The sequence below is a fragment of the Pan troglodytes genome, chromosome 1, assembly GCF_028858775.2.
Source record: "Pan troglodytes isolate AG18354 chromosome 1, NHGRI_mPanTro3-v2.0_pri, whole genome shotgun sequence".
Classification (NCBI taxonomy): domain Eukaryota; kingdom Metazoa; phylum Chordata; class Mammalia; order Primates; family Hominidae; genus Pan; species Pan troglodytes.
The window spans coordinates 191,111,848-191,135,396 of NC_072398.2; the positions used below are offsets into that span (position 1 = coordinate 191,111,848).

The following is a 23,549-nucleotide window of genomic DNA, read 5'->3' on the forward strand; positions in this document are numbered from 1 at the left end:
CCATGTCTTTTTTGAGACAGAGTCTTGCTCCGTCGCCCAGGCTAGAGTGCAGTGGCACCATCTCAGCTCACTGCAACTTCTGCCGTCCGGGTTCAAGCGATTCTCCTGCCTCAGCCCCTGAGTAGCTGAGATTACAGGCGCGCGCCACCACGCCTGGCTGATTTTTGTATTTTTAGTAGAGACGGGGTTTCACCATGTTGGTCAGGCTGGTCTTGAACTCCTGATCTCATGATCTGCCTGCCTCGGCCTCCCAGAGTGCTGGAATTACAGATGTGAGCCACTGCGCGCGGCTTTTTTAAAATAAACTTTTTGTCATGGAAATTTCCCAACATATAAAGAAAGAAGGGCAAATAATGAAATGAACTACCCGTATATCCATCACCTAGAGTCGATAATTATGAACACTTGGCCAATCTTGTTTCACTTAGAGTTTGTCTCTCCTTTCCCTATTGTTGCAATGCAGGTCACAGTCATATACTTTCATTTATTGTACTTTAATATACTGTGGTACAGGTTGAGTATCCATTATGCAAAATGCTTGGGACCAGAAGTGTTTTGGTTTCCTAGTTTTTTCTGATTTTGGAATATTTGCATTATATTTACCAATTGACCATCCCAAATCTGAAAATCTAAAATCCAAAATACTCCAGTGAGCATTTCCTCCGAGTTGTGTGTTTGGTGCTCAGAAGTTTTCAGTTTTAGATTTAGTTAACTACTATAAAACATACCCATAAAACCATATTATATGTAAATCAGATGTCTAGTCTGTATCACCCACATCTTTATGACCCATTTCTTTTAATCTGAATGTGTAAGAGGCAAAGAGTTAACAGACTACCCAAAGATGACAATTTATATTAGTAACCAAGATTTAGTACTTTTATGAGTTACAGTTTTTGTTAACTATGAGTAAGAGCTCTGCTTTCTTTAAACCATTAATACTCTTTTCTTCTTCCTGATATTTGGTGGCATTTGTATTATCTATCATAAGCAGTACAATAGGCCACTTCCTTTAGTAAATAAGGTGAGCTAGCTCTGGGTTACCTTCTGTTTGAATTATATTTATGTGTCCGTTTGTTTAAGCTCACCATTTTAAGGGCCTCTAGAAGATACACCTAAAGGCAGATTACAAGAAGAAAGTTTATCTAGCCTTCTAGGGTTTCTGATAGAAGGTGCTGGTAGAGATATTTACATTTTGTCCTTGTTGGAGGTGTGGGTAATTGTACATTTGCAGCTATGCATTTGACACTGATTAACATTAATCTCAGTGTAAAAATTTAGAATCCTTTTTACTGTAACATACTTAACAGGATTTAGAAATCCTCTACTAGCCAAATCAAGTTGTTGCTATGTGAGCTCTTTAAAATGGGATCATTTGGAATTCTAAGCTACAGCAGAGCCAACCAAGGGCTGTGAGAAAAAGAGAGAGAGAGAGGAATAAACAGTTATTATTAACTCTTTTCCTCCCTTTAGTTTTCTTTTCTTTCTTTCTTTTTTTTTTTTGAGACAAAGTCTGGCTCTATTGCCCAGGCTGGAGTGCAGTGGTATGATCTCGGCTCGCTGCAACCTCCGCCTTCCAGGCACAAGGATCCTCCCACCTCAGCCTCCCCAGTGGCGGAACTACAGGTGTGTGTCACCACACCTGGCTAATTTTTGCATTTTTTATAGAGCCGCAGTTTAGCCATGTCGCCCAGGCTGGTCTTGAACTCATGAGCTCAAGTGATCCACCCACCTCAGCCTCCCAAAGTGCTAGGATTACAGGTGTGAGTCTCCGCACCTGGCCTCTTTCGTTTTTTTTTTTTTTTTTTTTTTTTTGAGACGGAGTCGAGTCTCGCTCTGTTGCCCAGGCTGGAACGCAATGGCGTGATCTTGGCTCACTGCAACCTCTGCCTCCTGGGTTCAAGCGATTCTCCTGCCTCAGCCTCCTGAGTATAGCTAGGATTATAGGCACACGCCACGACACCCAGCTAATTTTTTGTGTATTTTTAGTAGAGATGGGGTTTCATCATGTTGGTCAGGCTGGTCTCGAACTCCTGACATCGTGATCCGCCTGCCTTGGCCTTTCAAAGTGCTGGGATTACCGGCATGAACCACCGCGTCCGGCCTCCCCTTTAGTTTTCTTAATGTGCATAGAAGACACCAGTGTATAATAACCATATGACCTTGTATAACATTAGAAGGAAGTCTTGTTCAAGATACACAGAAAAGAATACTCTATGATTTATGATTCCATTAATTTTCAGGTATGAGAATGTGAGTCTGCTGTCAGGCACAAATTAAATGAGTTAAAAAGGCAGAGTTGATGCTTTCCTTATGGCTCTTATTTACATTATTTTTTATTTATATGCTGTTTTACTATTTACCGATTTTATTTCATTGAAGATAGCTTATATCCTTGCTTGGCAAATGACCTCAGTCACTAAGAGCATAGAGCCTTCTGAATATTAAACAGTAACACTAAAATTATTTCCCTTTCTCCTTTAGTTATTGTGATAGTAGTAGTGATAATGATAGCAATTAGGTAATAGTGACCCTCAATGTGGCCCTTAAAATGTGCCAGGCAAAAACTAAGTGCTTTTTAGTAGTAACTCATTTAATCCCCACAACAACCCTATGAGGTAGATATTATTATTTTCATTTTACTGATGAGGGATTGAGGCCCAGAGAGGTTAGTAACTGACTTCTCCAACTACGAATAACTAGTAAGTGGTAGAGCTAGGAAATGAGCTGAGGCAGCCTGGCGCCAGGGTCTTTCCTCCTAACCATTACACTGTACTGTACTTATTTGACACCCATGTAAGTAAAGGGAAACGTGAGATAAAAATGCTTTTAACATCTTTGTGGGCTCTACGGAACTTATTATTTGTTCATTCAGTGCTCCCTGTAGAATCAGTGATTACAGAGAACATTTAATCTCAAAGTATTCATCCCTATTTTCAAACTGGTATTTTCAGATCTGTTCTTGGAGACCTTGCATTTAGAAAAAGTACACTTGAACTTTTTAGTCGAATTGGCAGATCAAGAGCTCACAGACAGGATATTGCCTTTGAGTATTTAGATTGTCCTTGCTGACCCCTGAAGCAGTAATTTTGATAGATCACAATGTTTCCACTAGAGTACTGCAGTATTAGGGGTTCTGACTTCAAAGTGTGTATGTGTATGTTTTATATGTATTTTTGTAGACTCCTTCTCCACAAATGGAACCAATCTTACACAAATTCTGAAAACCTTTTAGAGCTATTTAAATCCAAGAAATACCTAAGCATTTTGAAGTAGAACTATGAGCAGTGAATGCAAATGTTACCTTTCTGGAGTCTTGTGATAAGTAAAATAAATAAAACAACCCGCCCAATTTTCAGTGCTTTAAAGTTCTGGCCATGCAGAATTCGTTTTTACTAATTCTGGGCATGTATTTACATATCCTTCTTACCTTTAAGTCTGAGCTAATAGCTACTATTTGATAAGAAAACCAATGCTGTATTTTCTTCTTTCTTTGTTTTGGGTTTCGTGGATCTGGCTGTGCTGTTTGTTAGAATACATCTACCCTGGTGCTTTGGGTCAGTGAAGTGTTTGGCAGGAGGGAGAAATAGATCAAAATTTCTATTCATTAAGTATGCATTTTTTATGGAGGTGGTTGACTTTCTCATGTTAATTTTCTTTCCCCTAGGTCTATGAAGGCCTAGACATCATCACCAACAAGGTTTCTGCCCAAGAGCAGAGAATCTGCCGGCACCACATGATCAGCTTTGTGGATCCTCTTGTGACCAATTACACAGTGGTGGACTTCAGAAATAGAGCAACTGCTCTGATATCCTTAGGAAAGGCAGCAGCTGGGTTTGGTGGGTGAAAGCAGCCCAAGCCAAGAGAGAAGTTTTCTTTCTAGTGGCAATTTCTTCTCAGAAGGGGCACCCAAGGCCTAAATACTGATAGATGCCATCCCCATCAGACTATGGACTGAAAGATACAGTGTCTTTGTCACTCAAATTCTTGTCCTTAGACTGTGGCATCATCATTCTCTGGGAACTTGTTAGAAATGCTGATTCTTGGGCCCCACTCCAGACCTACTGAATTAGAATCTGCATTATAACGGGAGTCCCCAGTGATTCATATACACATTAAAATTTGAGAAGCACTGTTTTAGTGATAAGAACACCAATTTAAGAATTAGAAAATTTGTGTTACAGTCCTAGAACTGCCTTTTTTACCATGTGAATTTTACTGGGTAAAGCATTTCCTTAACCCCACTGAGCTTCGGTTTTCTATCCTTTAAATGGAGATACGAAGTTAATCTATAAATATAATGGAATTATAGTTAGAATTTCAAAGGGATTGTTAGATGGGAGAGGACTGGAAAATATAGTTCTGGGTAAAACCAAGAAATTTTTGCAAAAAGAATAATATAAGGGGGATTGCCCTTATGTCTTAACATGCAGACTGCCTTTAGTATCTGGATTGCTATATATTAAAAGATTGAAAGTCATAATAATTATAATAGCATGGAACTTATTTAGTACTAGATATATTTGTGGCACAGAATAGAAAACCCAGATATAGATTCAAATGGAGGTACGTGAATTTTTTTTTTTTTTTTTTTCTCCTAGAGACAGTCTCACTCTGTTGCCTAGGTTGGAGTGCAGTGGCACCGTCATGGCTCATTGCCACCTTGACCTCCTGGGCTCAGGTGATCCTCCCACCTCAGCCTCCTAAATATCTGGGACTACAGGTGCTTACCACCACACCCAGCTGATTATTTCCATTTTATTATTATTATTATTTTTTGAGACGGAGTCTTGCTCTGTCACCCAGGCTAGAGTGCAATAGCGCGATCTTGGCTCACTGCAATCTCCGCCTCCCAGGTTTAAGTGATTCCCCTGCCTCATCCTCCTGAGTAGCTGGGACTACAGGCACATGCCACCACACCTGGCTAATTTTTTGTATCTTTGGTAGAGACGGGGTTTCACCGTGTTGGCCAGGCTGGTCTCGAACTCCTGACCTCGTGATCCACCTGCCTCGGCCTTCCAAAGTGCTGGGATAACAGGCGTGAGCCACCATGCCCGGCTATTTTATTTTTTGTAGAGATGGATTTTGCTATGTTGACAAGCTGGTCTTGAACCCCTGGGCTCAAGTGGTCCTACTGCCTCGGCCTCCCAAAGTGCTGGAATTACAAGTGTGAGCCACCACGCCTGGCCCCAATCAGCCTTCTTGATTCGACAGGTGAAGGTACTAGATACTGAGGCCCAAAGAGTAGAAGGGTGTTTGCTCAATATCACAGTCATTTCATGGCTTGCACAAATAAGTTAAACCTTTTCCCGTGAAGTATGTCCTATCCCATCTTCTTTCCTCTTTCCACTGTCTCCTCTTCTGGAATCTTAACATTTTTCCCTTCCCCTTTTCATTTCTTTGCTCACTTTCCCTTTGTTAATCATACTACAGGTTGAACATCTGAAAATCTAAAATCCAAAATACTCCAAAATCTGAAACTTTTGGAGTGCTGAGATGATGCTCAAAGGAAATGTTCATTGGAGCATTTCAGTTTTCAGATTTTCAGGTTTGGGATGCTCAACCAGTAAGTATAATGCAACTAATTCAAAATCTGAAACATTTCCTTGGTCCCAAGTATTTTGGATAAGGGATATTTAACTTGTGTATAATTGACATTTTATCTTACTGTGGAAATTGTATGCTCCCTATACTTAATTTAAAGGGGGAAATAGAGAATTTGTTTTCTCTTTTTAAAGCAAACAGTGTTTTTTCTTTATGATTCTTGATTGGTAACATCTTTCTTCCCACCCTGCCTTAGCCGCTTAAGGGTTAGTGGGATTCTAGTAGAAAAGAGGTGGTCTGTCTCTATGCCTGCAGATTGGCTGGCAAGGAGAAATGTGTAAATGATTATTTACCTGGATATTGAAAGTCTTTTAAAAAAAGTTATTTTCGGCCAGGCACGATGGCTTTCGCCTGTAACCTCAGCACTTTGGGATGCTGCAGTGGATGGATTGCTTGAGCTCAGGAGTTCAAGATCAGCCTGGGCAAGTAACATCGTGAAACCTTACCTCTACAAAAAATACAAAAATTAGCCAGATGTGGTGGCATGTGCTTGTAGTCCCAGCTACTTGGTGGCGGGAGCTGAGGTGGGAGGATGACTGGAGCCCTGGGAGGTCAGGGCTGCAGTGAACTGTTTTCGCGCCACTACACTCCAGTCTTGGTGACAGAGTGAGACCCTGTCTCAAAAAAAAAATTATTCTCAGGAGCAAAGGCCTTCTTAAAGCAGATAATTATCTCTTCAACGGAGATTCTAAAGAGAAAAATTTAAAGTAGCAGAGATGAAAAAACAATAGTGGCTATAGTAAATTGAGTGCTTACTATTTTTTAGGCATTGTGATAGGGGATTTCTATGAATTGTCACATTTAAGGCTCATGGGGTTTTTACAGGTGAGAAAACTGAAACTCAGACAGGCTGAGTAATTGTCCAAGAGCTGAACCTGGAAATTGAAGTCTATTTATCTTCAGAACCTGTGCATCTCACTTAATTTGGTGAAGCCTCAAGTGGCAAAATGTGATAGTCTCTCCATGATGGTAGAGACTGACTAAGTCTAAGAACCTTAGAGAAACCAGCTTGTGTTTTGCCTTAGAAGGCAAAGTCATGCAATGGATGTCACCTTGATGGCCTCCTGAGCAGCTGACACTTGGTTCTGTGAGAGTCCTTGGGCTTGGGCTTATTGAACTGATTTGGAATACTAATAAAACTTTGACTTTTAGCAGCAAGACCTAGAAAGTTCTAGAACTGGAAGGAATTACCACTATGCATTTGTCTCTGGTTTCTGCAAGTCCCTCCAGAACTGATTGGACATGATTCTGGAAATTTGTTGGAAACACTGAGGGCTGGTATCAACGCATTTTGGTTCCCACCCTTTCTCCTCTGCTCTGCAGATAAATGAATGTGGTTTCTTGCTAATGGTGTCCTTCCAAAGTGAGTCAGGATTCTCTTGATATCATGATATCTTTCTTAATGTTCACATTGAAGATATATTTGCCCGAGACAAAATTCCTATTGTTGTGGGAGGAACCAATTATTACATTGAATCTCTGCTCTGGAAAGTTCTTGTCAATACCAAGGTAAGTTTAGTTCACTCGTAACTCACTGAGGAAATGGATTGCTCTTTCTTGCTGGCTAATTTCAGTGGGAGAAAGGTTGACTCTTGCCTATTTCTTATACCCAGCAACTATAATTTTCCTACTTAATATTCTCAAGCAAATCCCACCTCCATGTGTGAAGTGTGTTTCTCCAGGCTGGTCTATGGGAAGGGGCTCTGTGGGAAAAATGTTGCTGTGTGGATTAATTAGCATCTCCATATAAATTAACAGTTCATTAGGCCGGGCGTGGTGGCTCACACCTGTAATCCCAGCACTTTGGGAGGCCAAGGTGGGTGGCTCACCTGAGATCAGGAGTTCGAGACCAGCCTGGCCAACATGGTGAAACCCCATCTCTACTAAACCCCGTCTCTACTAAAAATACAAAAATTAGCCAGGCGTGGTGGCGCGCACCTGTAATCCCAGCTACTAGGGAGGCTGAGGTGGGAGGATCACTTGAGGCTTGAGGCGGAGGTTGCAGTGAGCTGAGATCGCGCCACTGTACTCCAGCCCGGGCAACAGAGCGAGACCCTGTCTCAAAAAAAAAAAAACAGAGAGATGCGATTCAAGAAAAAAATATGTATAATTCTTTAGAAAAATTACATTTAAAAAAAACCAGTACGTTAGCCATTAGCCTGATTCAGTATTTCCTGGCTGGCAGCACAGTATGTATATTAGGGAGATGTCCAACACTGACCTTATTTACGTAGGTGCTACTATGTAGGGTAAGACTGTGTAAACTCTAATTCACTGGCAATCCTGGTCTCCTTGTTCACCCTTGCTGAGAAGACTAGACTCCTGGATATGCTAAAATAGACATATTAGCCCTGGTACCTGTTTGAACTTCTGACAGGGAAGCAAATAGCCAGGTGTTTCCCTGTGCTGTAAGTCTTCTGTCTTTTTTGTTTGCTGTGGCCTCATAGCACTTACCACAGCATATTGGAATTTTCTGTTTATGATCTCTCACTATATGGCAAGATCTTCTGATTATTCTGTATTCCTGACAGTTAGCAAAGTGCCTGGCACATACACTGTCTCAGTGTTGGTTGAATTAAATTTACTTCTAAACCATCATTTAATAGCCCCAGGAGATGGGCACTGAGAAAGTGATTGACCGAAAAGTGGAGCTTGAAAAGGAGGATGGTCTTGTACTTCACAAACGCCTAAGCCAGGTGGACCCAGAAATGGCCGCCAAGCTGCATCCACATGACAAACGCAAAGTGGCCAGGTAAGAAAGCCTGGCCCGCTGACCCCAAATTCCTTTACAACTAGCGAGCAGTCAGTTCTTCAGTTTGCCCAGATGATGAGAGAGATTTGGTAATAGCAGTTAGTGGAGATTGATGTGTTGTTCTAGCTCAGCAGGTTGGGAGGCCCTGAGTTATTGCTTCAGTTCAACTCCCTCAATAAATAATTGCAGCCTACTTTGTTACATTTTAAATGCATAGTACAATATCGTTTTCCCCTAGGGCCTATATAATGTTGCTTCATTTTCTATTTGATCTTTGCTTGTATAACAGTTTTCATATACATTTTTTCTGGCATGCAGTTTGTTTACATTGTGATTTGGGTTTCATAACTGATTATGCAATGCCGTGTTCTGCCCCAGCAGCTTTCCCAGTGGGAGGTGGATTTTATTAACTGTCTCACAGATCAGCTCACCTTTGCACATGGAAACTATCTGGTAGGGAAGAGAGGTAGTGAATGAACTCACAAGGTCATGTTTTTTTAGGTTGTTTTGGAATTGCAGCCTCATGTTAGGTTTATTTTTCTGCAGTATTAGGAGTGATACCACTTCCGGCATAGTAGAACATCTAATGAAGGACCTGTTCTATTGATGGTTATACAGATTAAATATTAAAGTAACATCTCATATTCGTAGGGGTTGTGAAGTATTCCACTCAAATGAATTTGATATTTTTCCTCCTAATTTTACCCCCCTCAGTGAAACTTAATGTTAGAATATAGGATTTAAAACATTCATTATTATTATTACTTTTTTTTTTTTTTTTTAAGAGATAGAGTCTTACTTTGTTGCCCAGGCTGGAGTACAGTGGCACAATCATGGCTCACTGCAGCCTTGACCTCCTGGGCTCAGATGTCCTCCTGCCTCGGCCTCCTGAGTAGCTGGGACTACGGGTGTGCACTACTATACCTGGCTAGTTTTTTAAATTTTTAATTTTTTGTAGAGATGTTTTGCTGTGTTGCCCAGGCTGGTTCCAAACTCCTAGGCTCAAGCGATCCTCCTGCCTCAGCCTACCGAAGTGCTGGGATTATAGTCATGAGCCACAGTACTCAGCCAAGAAAAGGATTTCTTCAGGTAGGGTTGTCCTTTGCACGGCAGGGGGGTGGGGCACAAATTGTAATATCTAAGTTTTTTCACCCCCTTAAAGGCAATGTATAATCTCATTAAGAATGCATGTTTTAGATTAATGAAGTTTATAGTTTCCAGCATCCAAACATTTTAAACACTTTAATAGAAAACATTCAATTTTTTTTAAACCTAGGAACATTATGATAAACATTCATTTTTATATTGTTTTATTACATGATTCTAGAGCTTGGTGTTTATTATTCTCTCCTTTTACTAATCAGTTCTTTCTTATCACTTCTCATTTTGCTGCGTCTAAACGAGTAATGAGTTTGAGAATTTTTTCTTAGTAAGAGTCAATAGGTTCTAAGCAAGAGCTCTAGAGTCTCATTTAGAGAATGAGGACTTTCTTTTTTTTTAATCTTTCTTTTGGCTTGAGGCTGTGTTTTAACTCCAGATAAGTGAGATATCTATTACTACATTTTTTCTCATAGATCTTCTTTGAGAAACCAGTGATACTGAAAGACAAGGGGGTCTACACTCTTGCGTTAGGGTTTCAGGAAGTAGAATTGGGTCAGGAAGAGAAAGATCACTTTCAGGCTGATAAGTTGCAATCACCCAGAGTGGTAGAGTGTAGATTTGGGAGTTAAATTACCTAGTGCTGCATAACATAATAGATACGGACAGAAGAGGATGGTGGCTTAAGAATAAGTATGTGAGTTCTTTTCTCAGTGATCTTTGTGCCAGTAGAGCACTGGATTAGCCAGGAGCATTCTTCATTAATTTGACATATTTAAAAAGAAAGCTGATGAGCTGGATGTACAACATGCTTTTGTACTGTGGGAAAGGCACGCCAGCCAGACCAGACTTGTTGGCTTGTTACAAAGTGTCCCAAACAAGCTCTTTTACTGTTTATCTGAAAGTGAGTGAGTACCATTCTGTTTGTGTAGAAGAAACCTGTTGTTTCTGAACCTATTTAACTGATTTCAGAATAATTTATATATCTTTAGAAAAATAATATTATTTCTTACTTTACCTAAAGTTTTCTCTAGTACCCTTTTCTGAGTAGCTGTAGGACTGGAGTAACCCTAGACCTTCATGTCTTTTGGAACTTAATGCAGTGAAAATGAGAATAAGCCTTTCTGCATGCCCCCTTTTTGAAGAGACAGGGTCTATTGCTGCTTAGGTTGGTCTTGAACTCCTGAGCTCAAGCAGTCCTCCCAGTTTGGCCTCCTGAGTAGCTGGGACTACACATGTGCACACTGTCGTGACTGGCTTTCAAGAAAGAGGCTTTCTGTAATAAACAGCCTTTCTCCTTGTTTTACTTGAGAATGCATATTTTCTATTGGTTTTTATGGGTGTGCCCCCTCCCTCCCCTTTTAAATTACTTAGGAGCTTGCAAGTTTTTGAAGAAACAGGAATCTCTCATAGTGAATTTCTCCATCGTCAACATACGGAAGAAGGTGGTGGTCCCCTTGGAGGTCCTCTGAAGTTCTCTAACCCTTGCATCCTTTGGCTTCATGCTGACCAGGCAGGTAACAGCCCTTTGATGCCCTAGAGTCCATCTGTGATGGAACTTGGAGTAATAAGTTACTGTATAGAAAATGCTGAGAACCATGGGTGGCTCATAATAAACACTAAACAAGTATTAGCTATTAATTTTATTATCATTATCATTATTTGTTGACTTAGGCACAGTGCCATTCCCCTAGATATCTGTTTGGAAAGGGAGAAAGGATAGCCCTGGCATTAGGAGAAGACATCACAGGTAGAGTGGGATGGGATGGATGGAATGGGAAAGAGACTGCCATCCAGCGAAGGTCCAAAGGAGAAAAAGAAGGCAGTCTCTTGTGGAAGGTTGGCTGGAGGCTAGAATGTTCTAGAAGCAGTATGCCTTGTAATTAGCTTGCTAGCCTGATGGTATTTTGTTGCTAAAGTATAATTATGTCCGTGATAGTAGCAACTTATTCATCCAGCAAACATTCAGTAAGCATTCAATGAAGTGCTGGGTATTCTGTGTGGTACTTCGGTTTCAGAGTTGAAGAGACAGTGCCTTTTCTTAAGGAATTCCCAGTCTAGTGGGACAACAGACAAGGAGATAGATACTATCTGTCTGTCTATTATTTATGTGATAAATGCTGGGCTAGATATATTTTCAGAGTGCTGTAGGGCCACAGAGAAGGGATGACGAATATTATCTTGGGGGGAATCAGAGACCAGTTTGCAAAGGTAGCCTATGATAGGCCTGGAAAGATGACATCATTATGTGGACAAACAGTAGAGTGTAGCACTGAAGAGCACAGGCTCTTGAGGCAGACTGTCTAATAGCAAATTCCTGCTCCACTAGCTTCTAGTTATGTGAATTGTTAAGACAAATTAGTTTACCTTTCTGTGTCCCAATTCTCCTGTAAAATAGAGATAATAGTAATAACACATATTTCCTAGCTTCATCAAGGATTAGATGAATTAATACATATATAGTGCTCAGAATGTGCCTGACACATGACGGGTCCTCAATAAATGCAAACTTTCTAGGAAGGTTACTGTTGCTGTAGGCCAATAAATCACAATGGTAGAGATGTAGAAGAACATAATTAAAATGGTGACAATCTGTTGTTAAATTAATCTGCCATAAATTGATAAAAAAGGTAATTTTTCAATAATGAAATTTTATAAACAAAAACTTTTACTCTACAGTCAGCATAAAATAATGGTATCTGATTCATAGTAAAGCTGTTTGTCACATCTGAACAATTACGACCTCTCACTCTTTGCTCCTTTGCTTGGCTCAGTAGTTTAGAATGTATCTAGGATGTCTTTTTTTTTTTTTGAGACAGAGTCTCGCCCTGTTGCCCAAGCTGGAATGCAGTGGTGCGATCTCGGCTCACTGCAACCTCCGCCTCCCGGGTTCAAGCGATTCTCCTGCCCCAGCCTCCCAAGTAGCTGGGATTACAGGCGCGCGCCACTACGCCCAGCTAATTTTTGTACTTTTAGTAGAAACAGATTTCACTGTGTTGGTCAGGCTGGTCTCGAACTCTTGACCTCGTGATCCACCCGCCTCGGCCTCCCAAAGTGCTGGGATTACAGGCGTGAGCCACCTTGCCCAGCCGTATCTAGGATGTCTTTGGATTAAAGTTCCATGTTCTTATCCAAGGTGTCATCTAGGGGTTCTTAAACATAAAGTAACACTAAGTTACAGTATAATGACATATTAAATTAAAAATAAGAAAGGTAAACCAGGGGATCCTCAGCCACCTCTAAAACACATTCCATATGAGAATAAAATATTTGTCCTTCACAGTTGCTGTAATTGTATGCTTTCTCTATATAATGAGGAGGCATGTGCTTCATTCTGACTATGCTTCCTTTTTATTTGGAGTTGCAAAGTCTTAAATGTGAGTAAAGTATGAATTATTATAATAATCTTTGGAATCTGAATTCTTTCTTCCGTTTGGACAAATTCTCTTGTGACCACCTGTTCACTCGTCGTGTAAGTATATAGTAGGTACCTACAACTTGCTTGCTGGTTGATGGGCTAATTTGATTCAAGTTCTAGATGAGCGCTTGGATAAGAGGGTGGATGACATGCTTGCTGCTGGGCTCTTGGAGGAACTAAGAGATTTTCACAGACGCTATAATCAGAAGAATGTTTCGGAAAATAGGTGAGGATTTGGCTGTTATTCTGACCTACTGTCCATATTTTGCAGACAATCAAAAGACCATAACGCTAATACTGGCTTTGGGTCTACTTGTTTATCAGCCTTCTTTGCAGATGCAGTTTTTTAATCTTTCAGACAGTCCCAGGAGTTAACTTTTCAAGAAAGTAACCTGGTGGGTAGGGGAGGGGAAAATTTCAGAGAATCAGTAACTGCTCAGGATCTCAATTTCCTTATCTGACAGATGAAATGGCTCAACTAGGTCCATCTCCAAAGCCCCTGCTAGCTTTTAGGAGCAATGGCTTATCTGCTGATACCCTCCTGTTCCCAGCCAGGACTATCAACATGGTATCTTCCAATCAATTGGCTTCAAGGAATTTCACGAGTACCTGATCACTGAGGGAAAATGCACACTGGAGACTAGTAACCAGCTTCTAAAGAAAGGTGTGAATTCTTCCATCTAATCTAGTCTTGGACATCTTTGGGTGGCAGGGTACTCTGCTGGTATGGTCTGAGAAAGAGCCAAGGCTTAAAAGCGTCCCAAATAGCCTTCAGCTCAGAACTGAGATTTTTGTCCACCAAGTCTGACATTGCACTGCCGTGGCTGACTTTTTCCTGCTGGGCTGGGAGGGCCTGCCTCTCTGCAGGGTAAGGAGTGCTTACCTAGATGTTCTTAAATCTACTGTATCTTTCAGGTATTGAGGCTCTGAAGCAAGTAACTAAGAGATATGCCCGGAAACAAAACCGATGGGTTAAAAACCGTTTTTTGAGCAGTAAGTCTCATGTTTTTCTTTATCCTATGGGTCTGTTTTCAATAGAATATAGATGTCCTCAGCTCACCCAGAAAATGAATTTTAGATTCTGGGCCTGTTCTAAGATTTTGGATCTGACCTAAGGGAAGTTCTATAACATAAATGATTATCCAGGGATATTTTCTTGGGATGTCTCAGAAAAAAAAAAAAATTGTTTGCATTGAGGAGTCTGCCTTCTGCCTTGAACAGATGGATACTGGCTGCAAACAGCTAAGAACAACAGCAGCATCTTTTTTGGAGAGTTGGTGTTCAGGGCTGATTTTTAGCTTCAGTTTTGTACCTGAAGAGCAGTCAGATTTCTGTAGGGAAGATTTCCTAATTACAGTGTTTTTGGGGGGCCAGATGAGTTGTATAAAAAGACACCTTCACCATTTCTCCCAGCGTCTCCACATGGTGCTTCAGATTGCTTCAAATGAAACTTTAGTTGAACAGCATTTTTGAGGGAAAAGAAAGGAAATTCTCATTGATTTGGCCCTGTACTGTGTCTTTGGCACTAAATTTGGTGTTATACATATATTATTGAGTCTTCAAGGTAGGTGTTATTCTTTTATTTTTACAGATAAGAAAATGAAGGCCTAGTGAAGTTAAATAACTTGCCAAAAATCACCCAGCTAGTCGGCAGTAGATAACTGAATGCAGGCCTGACACAGAGTCCACACTCCTTTATACTACTCTTACTTCCTTTAGCTGTAACTTTAGCAAGACAGCATTAGTATTGGACCATGGGTAAAAACTATGTGGTTATGAGCTAAAGGAGATTAATTTAAGCATAAGTGAAACTTCAGTTTTATCTTGTGGACATGTTTTAAATATGCTTCTGAATCATCTTGTGTTTACCTTTTGCTGGTAGACTTCTGCTCTCGATTACAGACAGGGCCAGCTGAAGCCTCTGCCCCACTCGGTGCCTCTGAAAATACATACCTTGATCCCTGCTGTTGACCACTAAACTGCTAACATTCTTTCTCCCAGCTCCCACTCTCTGCCTGAGCTCTCCAGTGGAGTTCTGGTGTGAAGAGGCTCGTTGTGCTTTCCTCTACTTATCCTGTTTTCTCTGCATGTCCTGGTAGATAGAAGTCTTAGTGTCATCTGAAGTTGAAGCTCAGTGCTGTACTACAAATTTCTAATGCAGCTTCTCTTATCCCCATGTCTGACAATAAGCCTTTAACAGAAGACTTTTTGGTAATAATTTAGAACTTCTTCCTGTAGTAAAACCACAATAATTCCTCCATCTCTGTGGTAGGAGGAGTTGATGGCACAGTGTGTCATATGCCTGTTCCTCATTCGTGTGTATGCCGGCATCGTCCTGGTGCTGGAGTGAAAGGCACAGCTGCCCTGTAAATCAGGAGCTGTGCGTGATTGGCCAGGGCTGGTCTGCTGGGATATGGTTCTGGCAGGAAGCCAGGGGGACTTCCCCACCCCAGCATGGCCTTGGACCCAAGCCAGAAATAGCAGCTGGGAGCCGAGAACTTGTTGAAAGGTGCTTAGACAGGGCACAGAAGCCCAACAAAGGGCTTAGAGGAGAAAGGAAAATGTAGAGTGGCCTGGAAACAGGTGCAGAGCTTAGCCAAGGCCAGGTGTGCTGTGGATGCTACCTGCACCCTCCTAGTCTCACCTTTCCTGTGGTAGCAGGTGCAGCCCAGTCCAGTTTATGAAGAATCTTATTTGGGGTTGGCACAATCAAAAGGCCAGCACCTGCCAGTCGTTGGCATCCCAAGGCCTTTGATGTTTTTGCCCATGGGCGATGCTCCTTTGCCTTTAGGCAACTGACTTAACCTAGTTGTGGAAGGCAGTTTAGTGTGTATATAGGCAGGGAAGCTAACCACAGAGACTAAACTCTTGCAACATGGTTGGCTCAGGTGGGTGAAATACCTGTAGCTGCACTCTTTGCTACCTTCAGTCTCATCTTCATTCAAAAGTGTCTACCAGGGAGTGTTTCTTGAATACTCTCCAGATCAGGTTTTTAAAAGAAGTTGCTCAACTACATCAATTCTAAGACTTCTTTCTGGTTCGCAGATTCTGCGGCTTATTGGCTGATATGATTCTGTTCCCAGCCCATGCTTTCAGAGCATTTCATGAGTCCCAGGCCGCTGAGGGAATATATGCAAACCCGAGACTAGTATCTGCTCCTAAAGAAAGCTGTGAATTCTCTTGCCACAGATCGCCATCATTGTAAGATGATATGGAACTTAGAATAGGCACTTACTTAAAGCTGTTAGTTTATTTCTTCTTACGATGTGCTGTCTTCGTGTTGTAGCTCACACAATGGTCACTTGAGCTGTTAACTCTATTCTGGTTTTCTGGCTGATCTGGAAGATCCTGCACCCATGTATCCAGATTATGTAGCTAGTCTTATTAGCTACAGAGCAGTTAAACCTCTAGGTCTTTCTTGGATTGTGGTTCATGTTTAGTTAGAATTAACAGCATGGTCAGAATGTTTACTCCTTTGGCTCTGTGTATTTCCCTGGAGGATTTCAGAGTCCTGGCTGCAGAATAGATTGGGTTTGAGGCTGACCTCTCACAACCTTTCTTTGTCATCATTAGGACCTGGTCCCATTGTCCCCCCTGTCTATGGCTTAGAGGTATCTGATGTCTCAAAGTGGGAAGAGTCTGTTCTTGAACCTGCTCTTGAAATCGTGCAAAGTTTCATCCAGGTAATTATGAATCATGATACATTCTATTTTCTGGTTTTCAGAGCACTTTCATTAGCTGACACCTTTGTTGCTATATTGAAGAACCAGGCCTTCTTTTCCATAGAATAAAGCAGAAGGGCTGGCTGCTTTTTAATACCTGGAGACTGCTTTTCTACTTTTACATTCAGAAAGGTTGTTGCTAAAATCTGTATACAGCCCATCTGCTCTCTGGGTTGAGAAAAAGGAATTTTAGGAAAATCCCATTTCCCTTAATAGAGAATTATATCCAGATCTCTTTGAATTGAATACTCCCTTCCACCCTTGTTCTTTTAGGGCCGCAAGCCTACAGCCACTCCAATAAAGATGCCATACAATGAAGCTGAGAACAAGAGAAGTTATCACCTGTGTGACCTCTGTGATCGAATCATCATTGGGGATCGCGAATGGGCAGGTAGAGTATGGGGAGGGGCATGAAGAAATCTATAAGGGTGGGTTCACATTGACTTCATGAAATTTAGAGTCTTTGGCAGATTGAACCTGGAGTCTATTTATTTGTAAAGGGACAGCTAGATTCCTCTAAGAGCCTGTGCTCAAATTCCTTGGAGGCTTCTGGGAATTTGTCTCTGTATTCTGAGATTCAGAGGAAGATCAGATGCTCTCCATCTTCAGCTGGAATTAATATTTTATACTAAGAGATCTGCAGTTAACTTTCTAGAGCTCCTTTGACTTTGTGGTCCTGGCTTGGAGGAGTTTCTTGGCCTTTCATGTTTATAATTCAGTGGGGGTGGGATCAGGAAGTAAGGGTGTAAGGGAAGCCAGGCAGCTCATCCAGGAGACTGGAAGAAGCAGAAGCATAGCTGGGAGGGGGCAGGAAGTAGAGTTACTACTCCTGAGTGCGGTTTTTAAAAGTGGTATCTCTTCAGTAACTTTTGAGGTAATTGTTGGCATAGTGGTAGTTGCTAAAACTGTGATAAAAAGAAGTTAAGAGAAACTGTGTGAAAGTAAGCCTGTCACACATGTATAAAGAAGGTTAGTTCCCCACCACCTCAGGGCCAGCCCCACCCTAAGGCTCTATCCCTGCATTAGAGCCTGGATCTGCCTCTGCCACAGAGTCACACTGCACACACATCATTGGATTTTCAGATTTCTGTAGTCATCCAGTCAAAGCCCAGGACTTCTTCCCCAAGCCTTGAGTTTACATGGTATTTAGAAATAGGTGTAAGGTTTGCTGCTTTCAGGCACAGTGGGGCTTGTCGTTTACTCAGCAGCTGGGATCCTTCTGTTCAGAGTACTGTTTTGCATGGGATTCTCAGAGAAGTAGATTTTTCTCCCCAAAGCAACCAATAGGATGATTAGGTCTATTAACTGGTAACTGGCAAAATGAACTCCATTGTCAGAGACTGGGGACGGCTGTGATTGCCCAACCAGCAGAAGAAGCCTCGATTGTCGTTGGTTTATAATGATGAAAGGGGAAGAGAAAGAGAGTGTCTGATTGTTTTTTTCTAAAGGAAACTTAGTGGTTCGATTTGTTGAATGTCCTTCAGGGATAGCCTTAGAGAAGCAACATGTGTGAGCCTTTGTGAGCTTAGCTTGTGTAAGCCCTTCTGTAGTGCCATCTGTCAAGTCCTTACTCCCATCTCCTGCTGCCATGGAGAGCCAGCCCAGAAGCCCATTTTTTGCCTTAGGCTCTAGCTGGAAAACAAAGCTGACTTCTTCCCCAAGTAAACTTTTCTCTTAATTCTAACCTCTACCTTACTTATTCTTGCTTCTAAACTCTTAAAAATGATGTTTTTAATATGTATAAAAGAGAATTTAAACTAGTTGTCTATCTCTTTCAGTGTTCCCAGATGAGATTTCCTTGAAAAAAGAACAGGATAGTGAAAATAAACCTGTATGAGTTAGTCAGAAGGTGGGAACTGTCTTAGGGGTGACAGGTCAGCAGTTGATAGCAGGCAACAGTGGCCCTTTAGCTTGACTTCCTTCTTGGACCCTCAGAAGAGATCGTCGGTGATAAATGCACCTTCCTGTCTCCCTGGAGCAGTGTGTGCCTAGAGAATAGGAATCTTGCCAGAGAGTCGTTCACATGACCTTTTTGACCCAGGCACAGGGATGCCAGACCAGGAAGGACAACAGGCAATGCCCTGCAATACAGATGAGGATTTGAATTTCTAACTTTTCAACCTTACAAGTTAAAAATGCGTCTATAACAGGAAGCCCCATACTACAGAGACCTGATTCTGGAAAGTGGGATCTCTTTTTGGAGCTATAGGTCTAAGTAGAAGAGTTTACCTGCTGTGTGACCTTGGACATTTTGTAAGACCTCTCTGAACTTCAGTTTCCCTTGTATAAAATGAGCAGAATAGTACCATCTTACAAGACTGCCATGAGGATTGGTGATGTAAAGTACCTAGCAGGGAGCACTTGATATGTGGTAGCTCACTCTATTTTGCTAGCTGGCTGGCCATATAATTTATTCTTCCCTTAAAAATGCTAAGCAGCTATACCAGTACATGTGTTGATCTTGCTGTTTATTGTTGAAGAAAAGCATTGTATAGTTAATTTTACTTGCTTCTAGGATTAATTCTAGAAAATTCCTAATGAGTTTTTTTGTTTGTTTGGTTTGATTTTGTCTTATCAGCGCACATAAAATCCAAATCCCACTTGAACCAACTGAAGAAAAGAAGAAGATTGGACTCAGATGCTGTCAACACCATAGAAAGTCAGAGTGTTTCCCCAGACCATAACAAAGAACCTAAAGAGAAGGGATCCCCAGGGCAGAATGATCAAGAGCTGAAATGCAGCGTTTAAGAGACATGTCCAGTGGCCTTTGGAAAGGTGGTGGGGATCCAGTTCAGGAGGGAGGGGTATGTTTGTCTCCCAGTCTGGGCAAAGGAGTGCTATGCGGAATTTTCTGCATAGCAGAAAAGCTCCCACCATTTTCTTTTGATGTGGTTTTAAAGTCTCACGTTCTCTATAATAGAAACAGCAGGTCTTGTCAGCTCCTTGTGTGGCTGATGTGTCTGGAAATGATGTAGTTCAGGAAAGCATTTTTTTTTCTTTGAACCTTAAAGGTTCTATTATTAAAAGCAGCACAGATTCCACATTTGTATACATGAGGATCTTCTTTGTGGTGAATACCAGGATTGACTGCATCCCTTTAAAGAAGTTTTATGTCCCTGACTCTGGCTAAAATTATCTAATTTCCAGATGCTTTTGTAGATGACTGAAGTATTTGTGAGCCACATATTGGGAGTTCTAGATTTGAGTGAATGGCAGGAAAGGGCCATCTCCATTGAGATGATTAAGTGAACCAAACTAGTTCTCGGAATTCTACAGAGAAGGAGGGAATCAGACTGAGGAAGCTGTGACATAGGACTTGAAGACCAAAGACTTTGAAATTTGCGAGCTGCTCATGTGTGAGTTATTATCACTGCTGTCTTTCTATTGAGTTACAAATCTATATTTTTATTGAAGTTTAAATAAAGAAAAAATTTACAAGAGCCTCTTTGATCCTTAAAAAGATATACAAGTCCATGCCTAGTTTATACACAGTATGCTCTGTTATCAATGTGATAGCTTTTTCTCAAATTTGACATTTTTTGTAGATCATGCTGTCTGTTCATTTATGTAGCAGGTGTTTATTTAACACGTTATAGTCCTTGAAGACATCTAGAGAGGGTCTTTTATTGGAGATCTATTACTTCCAATTGAAGCCCTCTTTCTGGAGTGACCTGAGCTGCCAGCAATGTTAAACAGATACTTATTTATATATAACATCAAATATAGCATTTTTAGGGTATAATTCAGCAGCATTAACTACATTCACAGTGTTATGTAATCGTTGCCACTATTTCCAAAATGTTTTTGTCACTCCAAACAAACTTTGTGCCCTTTAAGCGTTAACTCCCCATTCAAATACATTTTGTTTGTGCAGAATCTACTCTATGAGAGGCCCTGAATTAGGCTAAAGGGAATGCAGAGATGAGATGTGGTTCTTGCCTTCAGGGAGCTTATAAATAATTGCATGTGTACACAAACACCGATCCAGGCAAGACAGTATCAAAGGCCGTAAGAGCTGTGTAGAATTTCAGTTTAGAAGGAAGGGAAGGGATCATGGAAGGAGGAGCATTTCTGCTGCACCTTGAAAAGCAATTCTTGGTAAATGTTTTGTTTCCTATGCATATAAGACTTCATAGAGGAGAAGGTAGAGTAAAAAAACTATCTAACTTGATTGACCTTTTTAAACAGTGCTGAATTCCAGAGCCTCACCCACTTTTAACTGATTTGAATCTCAAAAATAAATTTATTCTCTGGGCAAAGAAGTTTATTAACTACTTTAGGACCTAACAAGGTGGGAAGCCACATCTTCCCGGTGGAAGTGGAGATGAGTACTTACTGTGAGCCAAGCAGTGCCAAGTCGTTTTTATATGTTATCTTCTCACACAGCCCTGGCAGGGAGATGCTGTTTCCTTTGCTGTTAACCAGGGAGGAAACTAAGGCTCAGCAATGGAGTACAGCTAGCAAGCGGTAGAGCTGGAATTGAGGTGAGGCTGGTAGACTCAAGCTATTAAGCACTGTGTTAAGCTGGCAGTTTGTAGGGAAGAACCTTTAGTTTCTCTGAAATATTCTTCGTTCAAGTTGCTAAGTATGTTTTAAAGCCTAAAAAAGTTTCAGTAGACAAGCAGGAAAAACTAGTTTTAATAATTGTACGTCAAAAAGCTTTTAATCCTTCCATCTGAAATACCTGGAGCAGTAACTTCTCATTGAACTCATTGTTACCTCTATGGCAATTGGAAATCAGGCCTTTTTTACCAAAAAAAAAGTGTCTAATATTTATGAAGCACTTACTAAGTATAAGGCACTGTGGTTGAGCCCACTGTTCATATTCTTAGAAATTGTAAATTCAGCCAAATGAAATTCCTTTATCAGCAGCAAAGAGCCTGGGAAAGGCAGAACACTCACTAGAAATCTGCCTGGTGCTCTGGTCTGAAGCATTGCCCTGAGTAGATTTCCCCTTTTGTGCCTGCTCCCCTATGAATGACTTCGCTGTTGAGTGTAGGGAAGGAAAGTAATTTGTCTTGTGGTGGTCGTAGATGTAGAGATGAAAGAATTCTTTATCTCTTGTATGGATGGGGAAACTGAGGCCTAAAACATGGATGTTCCAGTCACAGAGCAAGGCAAAGCCGGGACAAACCTTAGATCACCTTTCTTACTCTATTACTAAATCTCATACCAAATCTCATTTGAGAGCTGAAAAGTACCATAGAGCTTTGGGCTATTTGCTCAGCCTGGAGTGAGAATGAGGAATGCCATTTTGTACCATCTGGCCATAGCAATCCCAAGGCAAGCAGAGCCCTCCAGTCCAGGTATCCAGAGCCTCCAGTCCATCACACCAGCAGTGCTATCTAAATGGCTTTGGCAATTAATTCCAATACTCAGTGAGCTATTAGGTTCATCTGCTTCTCTCAGTAAAAATCTTGATTAGGCTTTAGATACTTCTTACAGTTCAGGCAGTGCTGTTGTAAGTGGGTAGAAAGTACTTTGATTCTGAAGAGAGATCTAGACTTGAAAATACTTTGCTTGATTCTTAGGGCTAAGCAAGAGAACAGCTCATCTGTATTCCAGGAATATGGCTTGATCCTTCCTAACTCTCAGTAATTTTTTGTCCTCTCTTAGCTCTCTTTAGTTCCAAAGAGGATTTTTTTTGCTTAAAACAAAACAAAACACCCAGTATAACATTAAAAAATAACAGTCCGGGAGTGGTGGCTCACGCCTGTAATCCCAACGCTTTGGGTAACTGAGGCAGAAGGATCACTCAAGCCTAGGAGTTTGAGACCAGCCTAGGCAACATGGTGAGACCCAGTCTGCACAAATATATACATACATACATACATACTTACATATATATATATGTATGCATGCCGGGTATGGTGGGTCATGCCTATAGTCCCAGCTACGTGGAAGGCTCAGGTAGGAGGATGGCTTGGGCCTGGGAGATTGAGGCTTCAGTGAAACATGATCATGCCACTGCATTCCAGCCTGGGTGGCAGAGCAAGACCATGTTGCTCAAAAAGAAAATAAAACTAACAACCCCGTCCCCCAAACACAAATGCATGAAATCAACCTTTTATGAATGCAGTGACTTGTCAATATCCCTAGCACCTAGACACAGTCAAATATTTGTTGAATCAATTGCATGAAAGCATAAAAACTAAGTAGGTCTCTACATAAGTGATCTGCTTCAATTGTTAAATACTTTTTAACCAGGATGAAGAAATTTTGGGATAGCCACCAGCAGGAATTTCTGTATTTGATTATCACCTACTTGGGCAGTTAAGGCTGTTTTCTAAAATGATGGCTAACTGGTTATTTGTAAAGCTACTCTGAATGCTTACAAAGGAAGCTGCATGTTTGTATTAGTTCAGGTAAAAGGCTAAGTTGCTATAACAAAGAGACTCAACAATACAGTGGCTTAAAGAACAAAGGAGTTTATTCTTTCTCACGTAACAGCTCTGAAGGGAATTAACCTGTCTGAAGTGAGTGATCCAGGTCATTGGGGCAGCTGTGCACCAAATGGTCATTCAGGGACACAGATTCCTCCTATCACGTTGCTTCTCCATCCTCTGGAGCATTGTCCTCATCTGCTGCATGCTTGAAGCTGGGTCATCACTGGTCCTAGCTGATGGGAAGGGGAAAAGGAACAGGGAGGAGGTAGACCCGCTGCCTGAAGGCCTGGACCCTGCAGTGGCACGGATACTTCTGCCTACCTTCTCACTTTCCATTGGCAATGACTTAGCCTGATGGCCACACCTACCTGCCAGGAAGGCTGAGAAACGTAGTCAAGCCATGTGCCAAGAAGGAATGGGAGGACAGGTTTTGGTGGGCAACTTACAGTCACCACTAGATTGGTATCATGGAAGGAGCACTCAATTCCAGGCTCATTTAACTAATTAATTAACTCTGTTAGTTTGCTAGGGGCAAATCTATTTCTCCATCTGTGAAATTAGTGAGTTGT

General features: G+C 41.3%; 1 protein-coding gene across 1 annotated transcript in view; it reads left to right on the forward strand.

The window, feature by feature from the left end:
• The window catches only part of TRIT1 (tRNA isopentenyltransferase 1), a 42,458-nt gene extending 22,424 nt beyond the window's left edge, over positions 1-20,034 (forward strand). Inside the window, exons 2-11 of the mRNA XM_063782216.1 lie at positions 3,668-3,808; positions 7,015-7,113; positions 8,211-8,356; positions 10,829-10,971; positions 12,987-13,098; positions 13,424-13,536; positions 13,788-13,865; positions 16,446-16,555; positions 16,868-16,985; positions 19,173-20,034. Of these exons, the coding sequence (XP_063638286.1) occupies positions 3,668-3,808; positions 7,015-7,113; positions 8,211-8,356; positions 10,829-10,971; positions 12,987-13,098; positions 13,424-13,536; positions 13,788-13,865; positions 16,446-16,555; positions 16,868-16,985; positions 19,173-19,342 (1,230 nt within the window). The 3' untranslated portion in view covers positions 19,343-20,034. The remainder of the gene's footprint in view (positions 1-3,667; positions 3,809-7,014; positions 7,114-8,210; positions 8,357-10,828; positions 10,972-12,986; positions 13,099-13,423; positions 13,537-13,787; positions 13,866-16,445; positions 16,556-16,867; positions 16,986-19,172) is intronic.
• Positions 20,035-23,549: the final 3,515 nt, after the last annotated feature.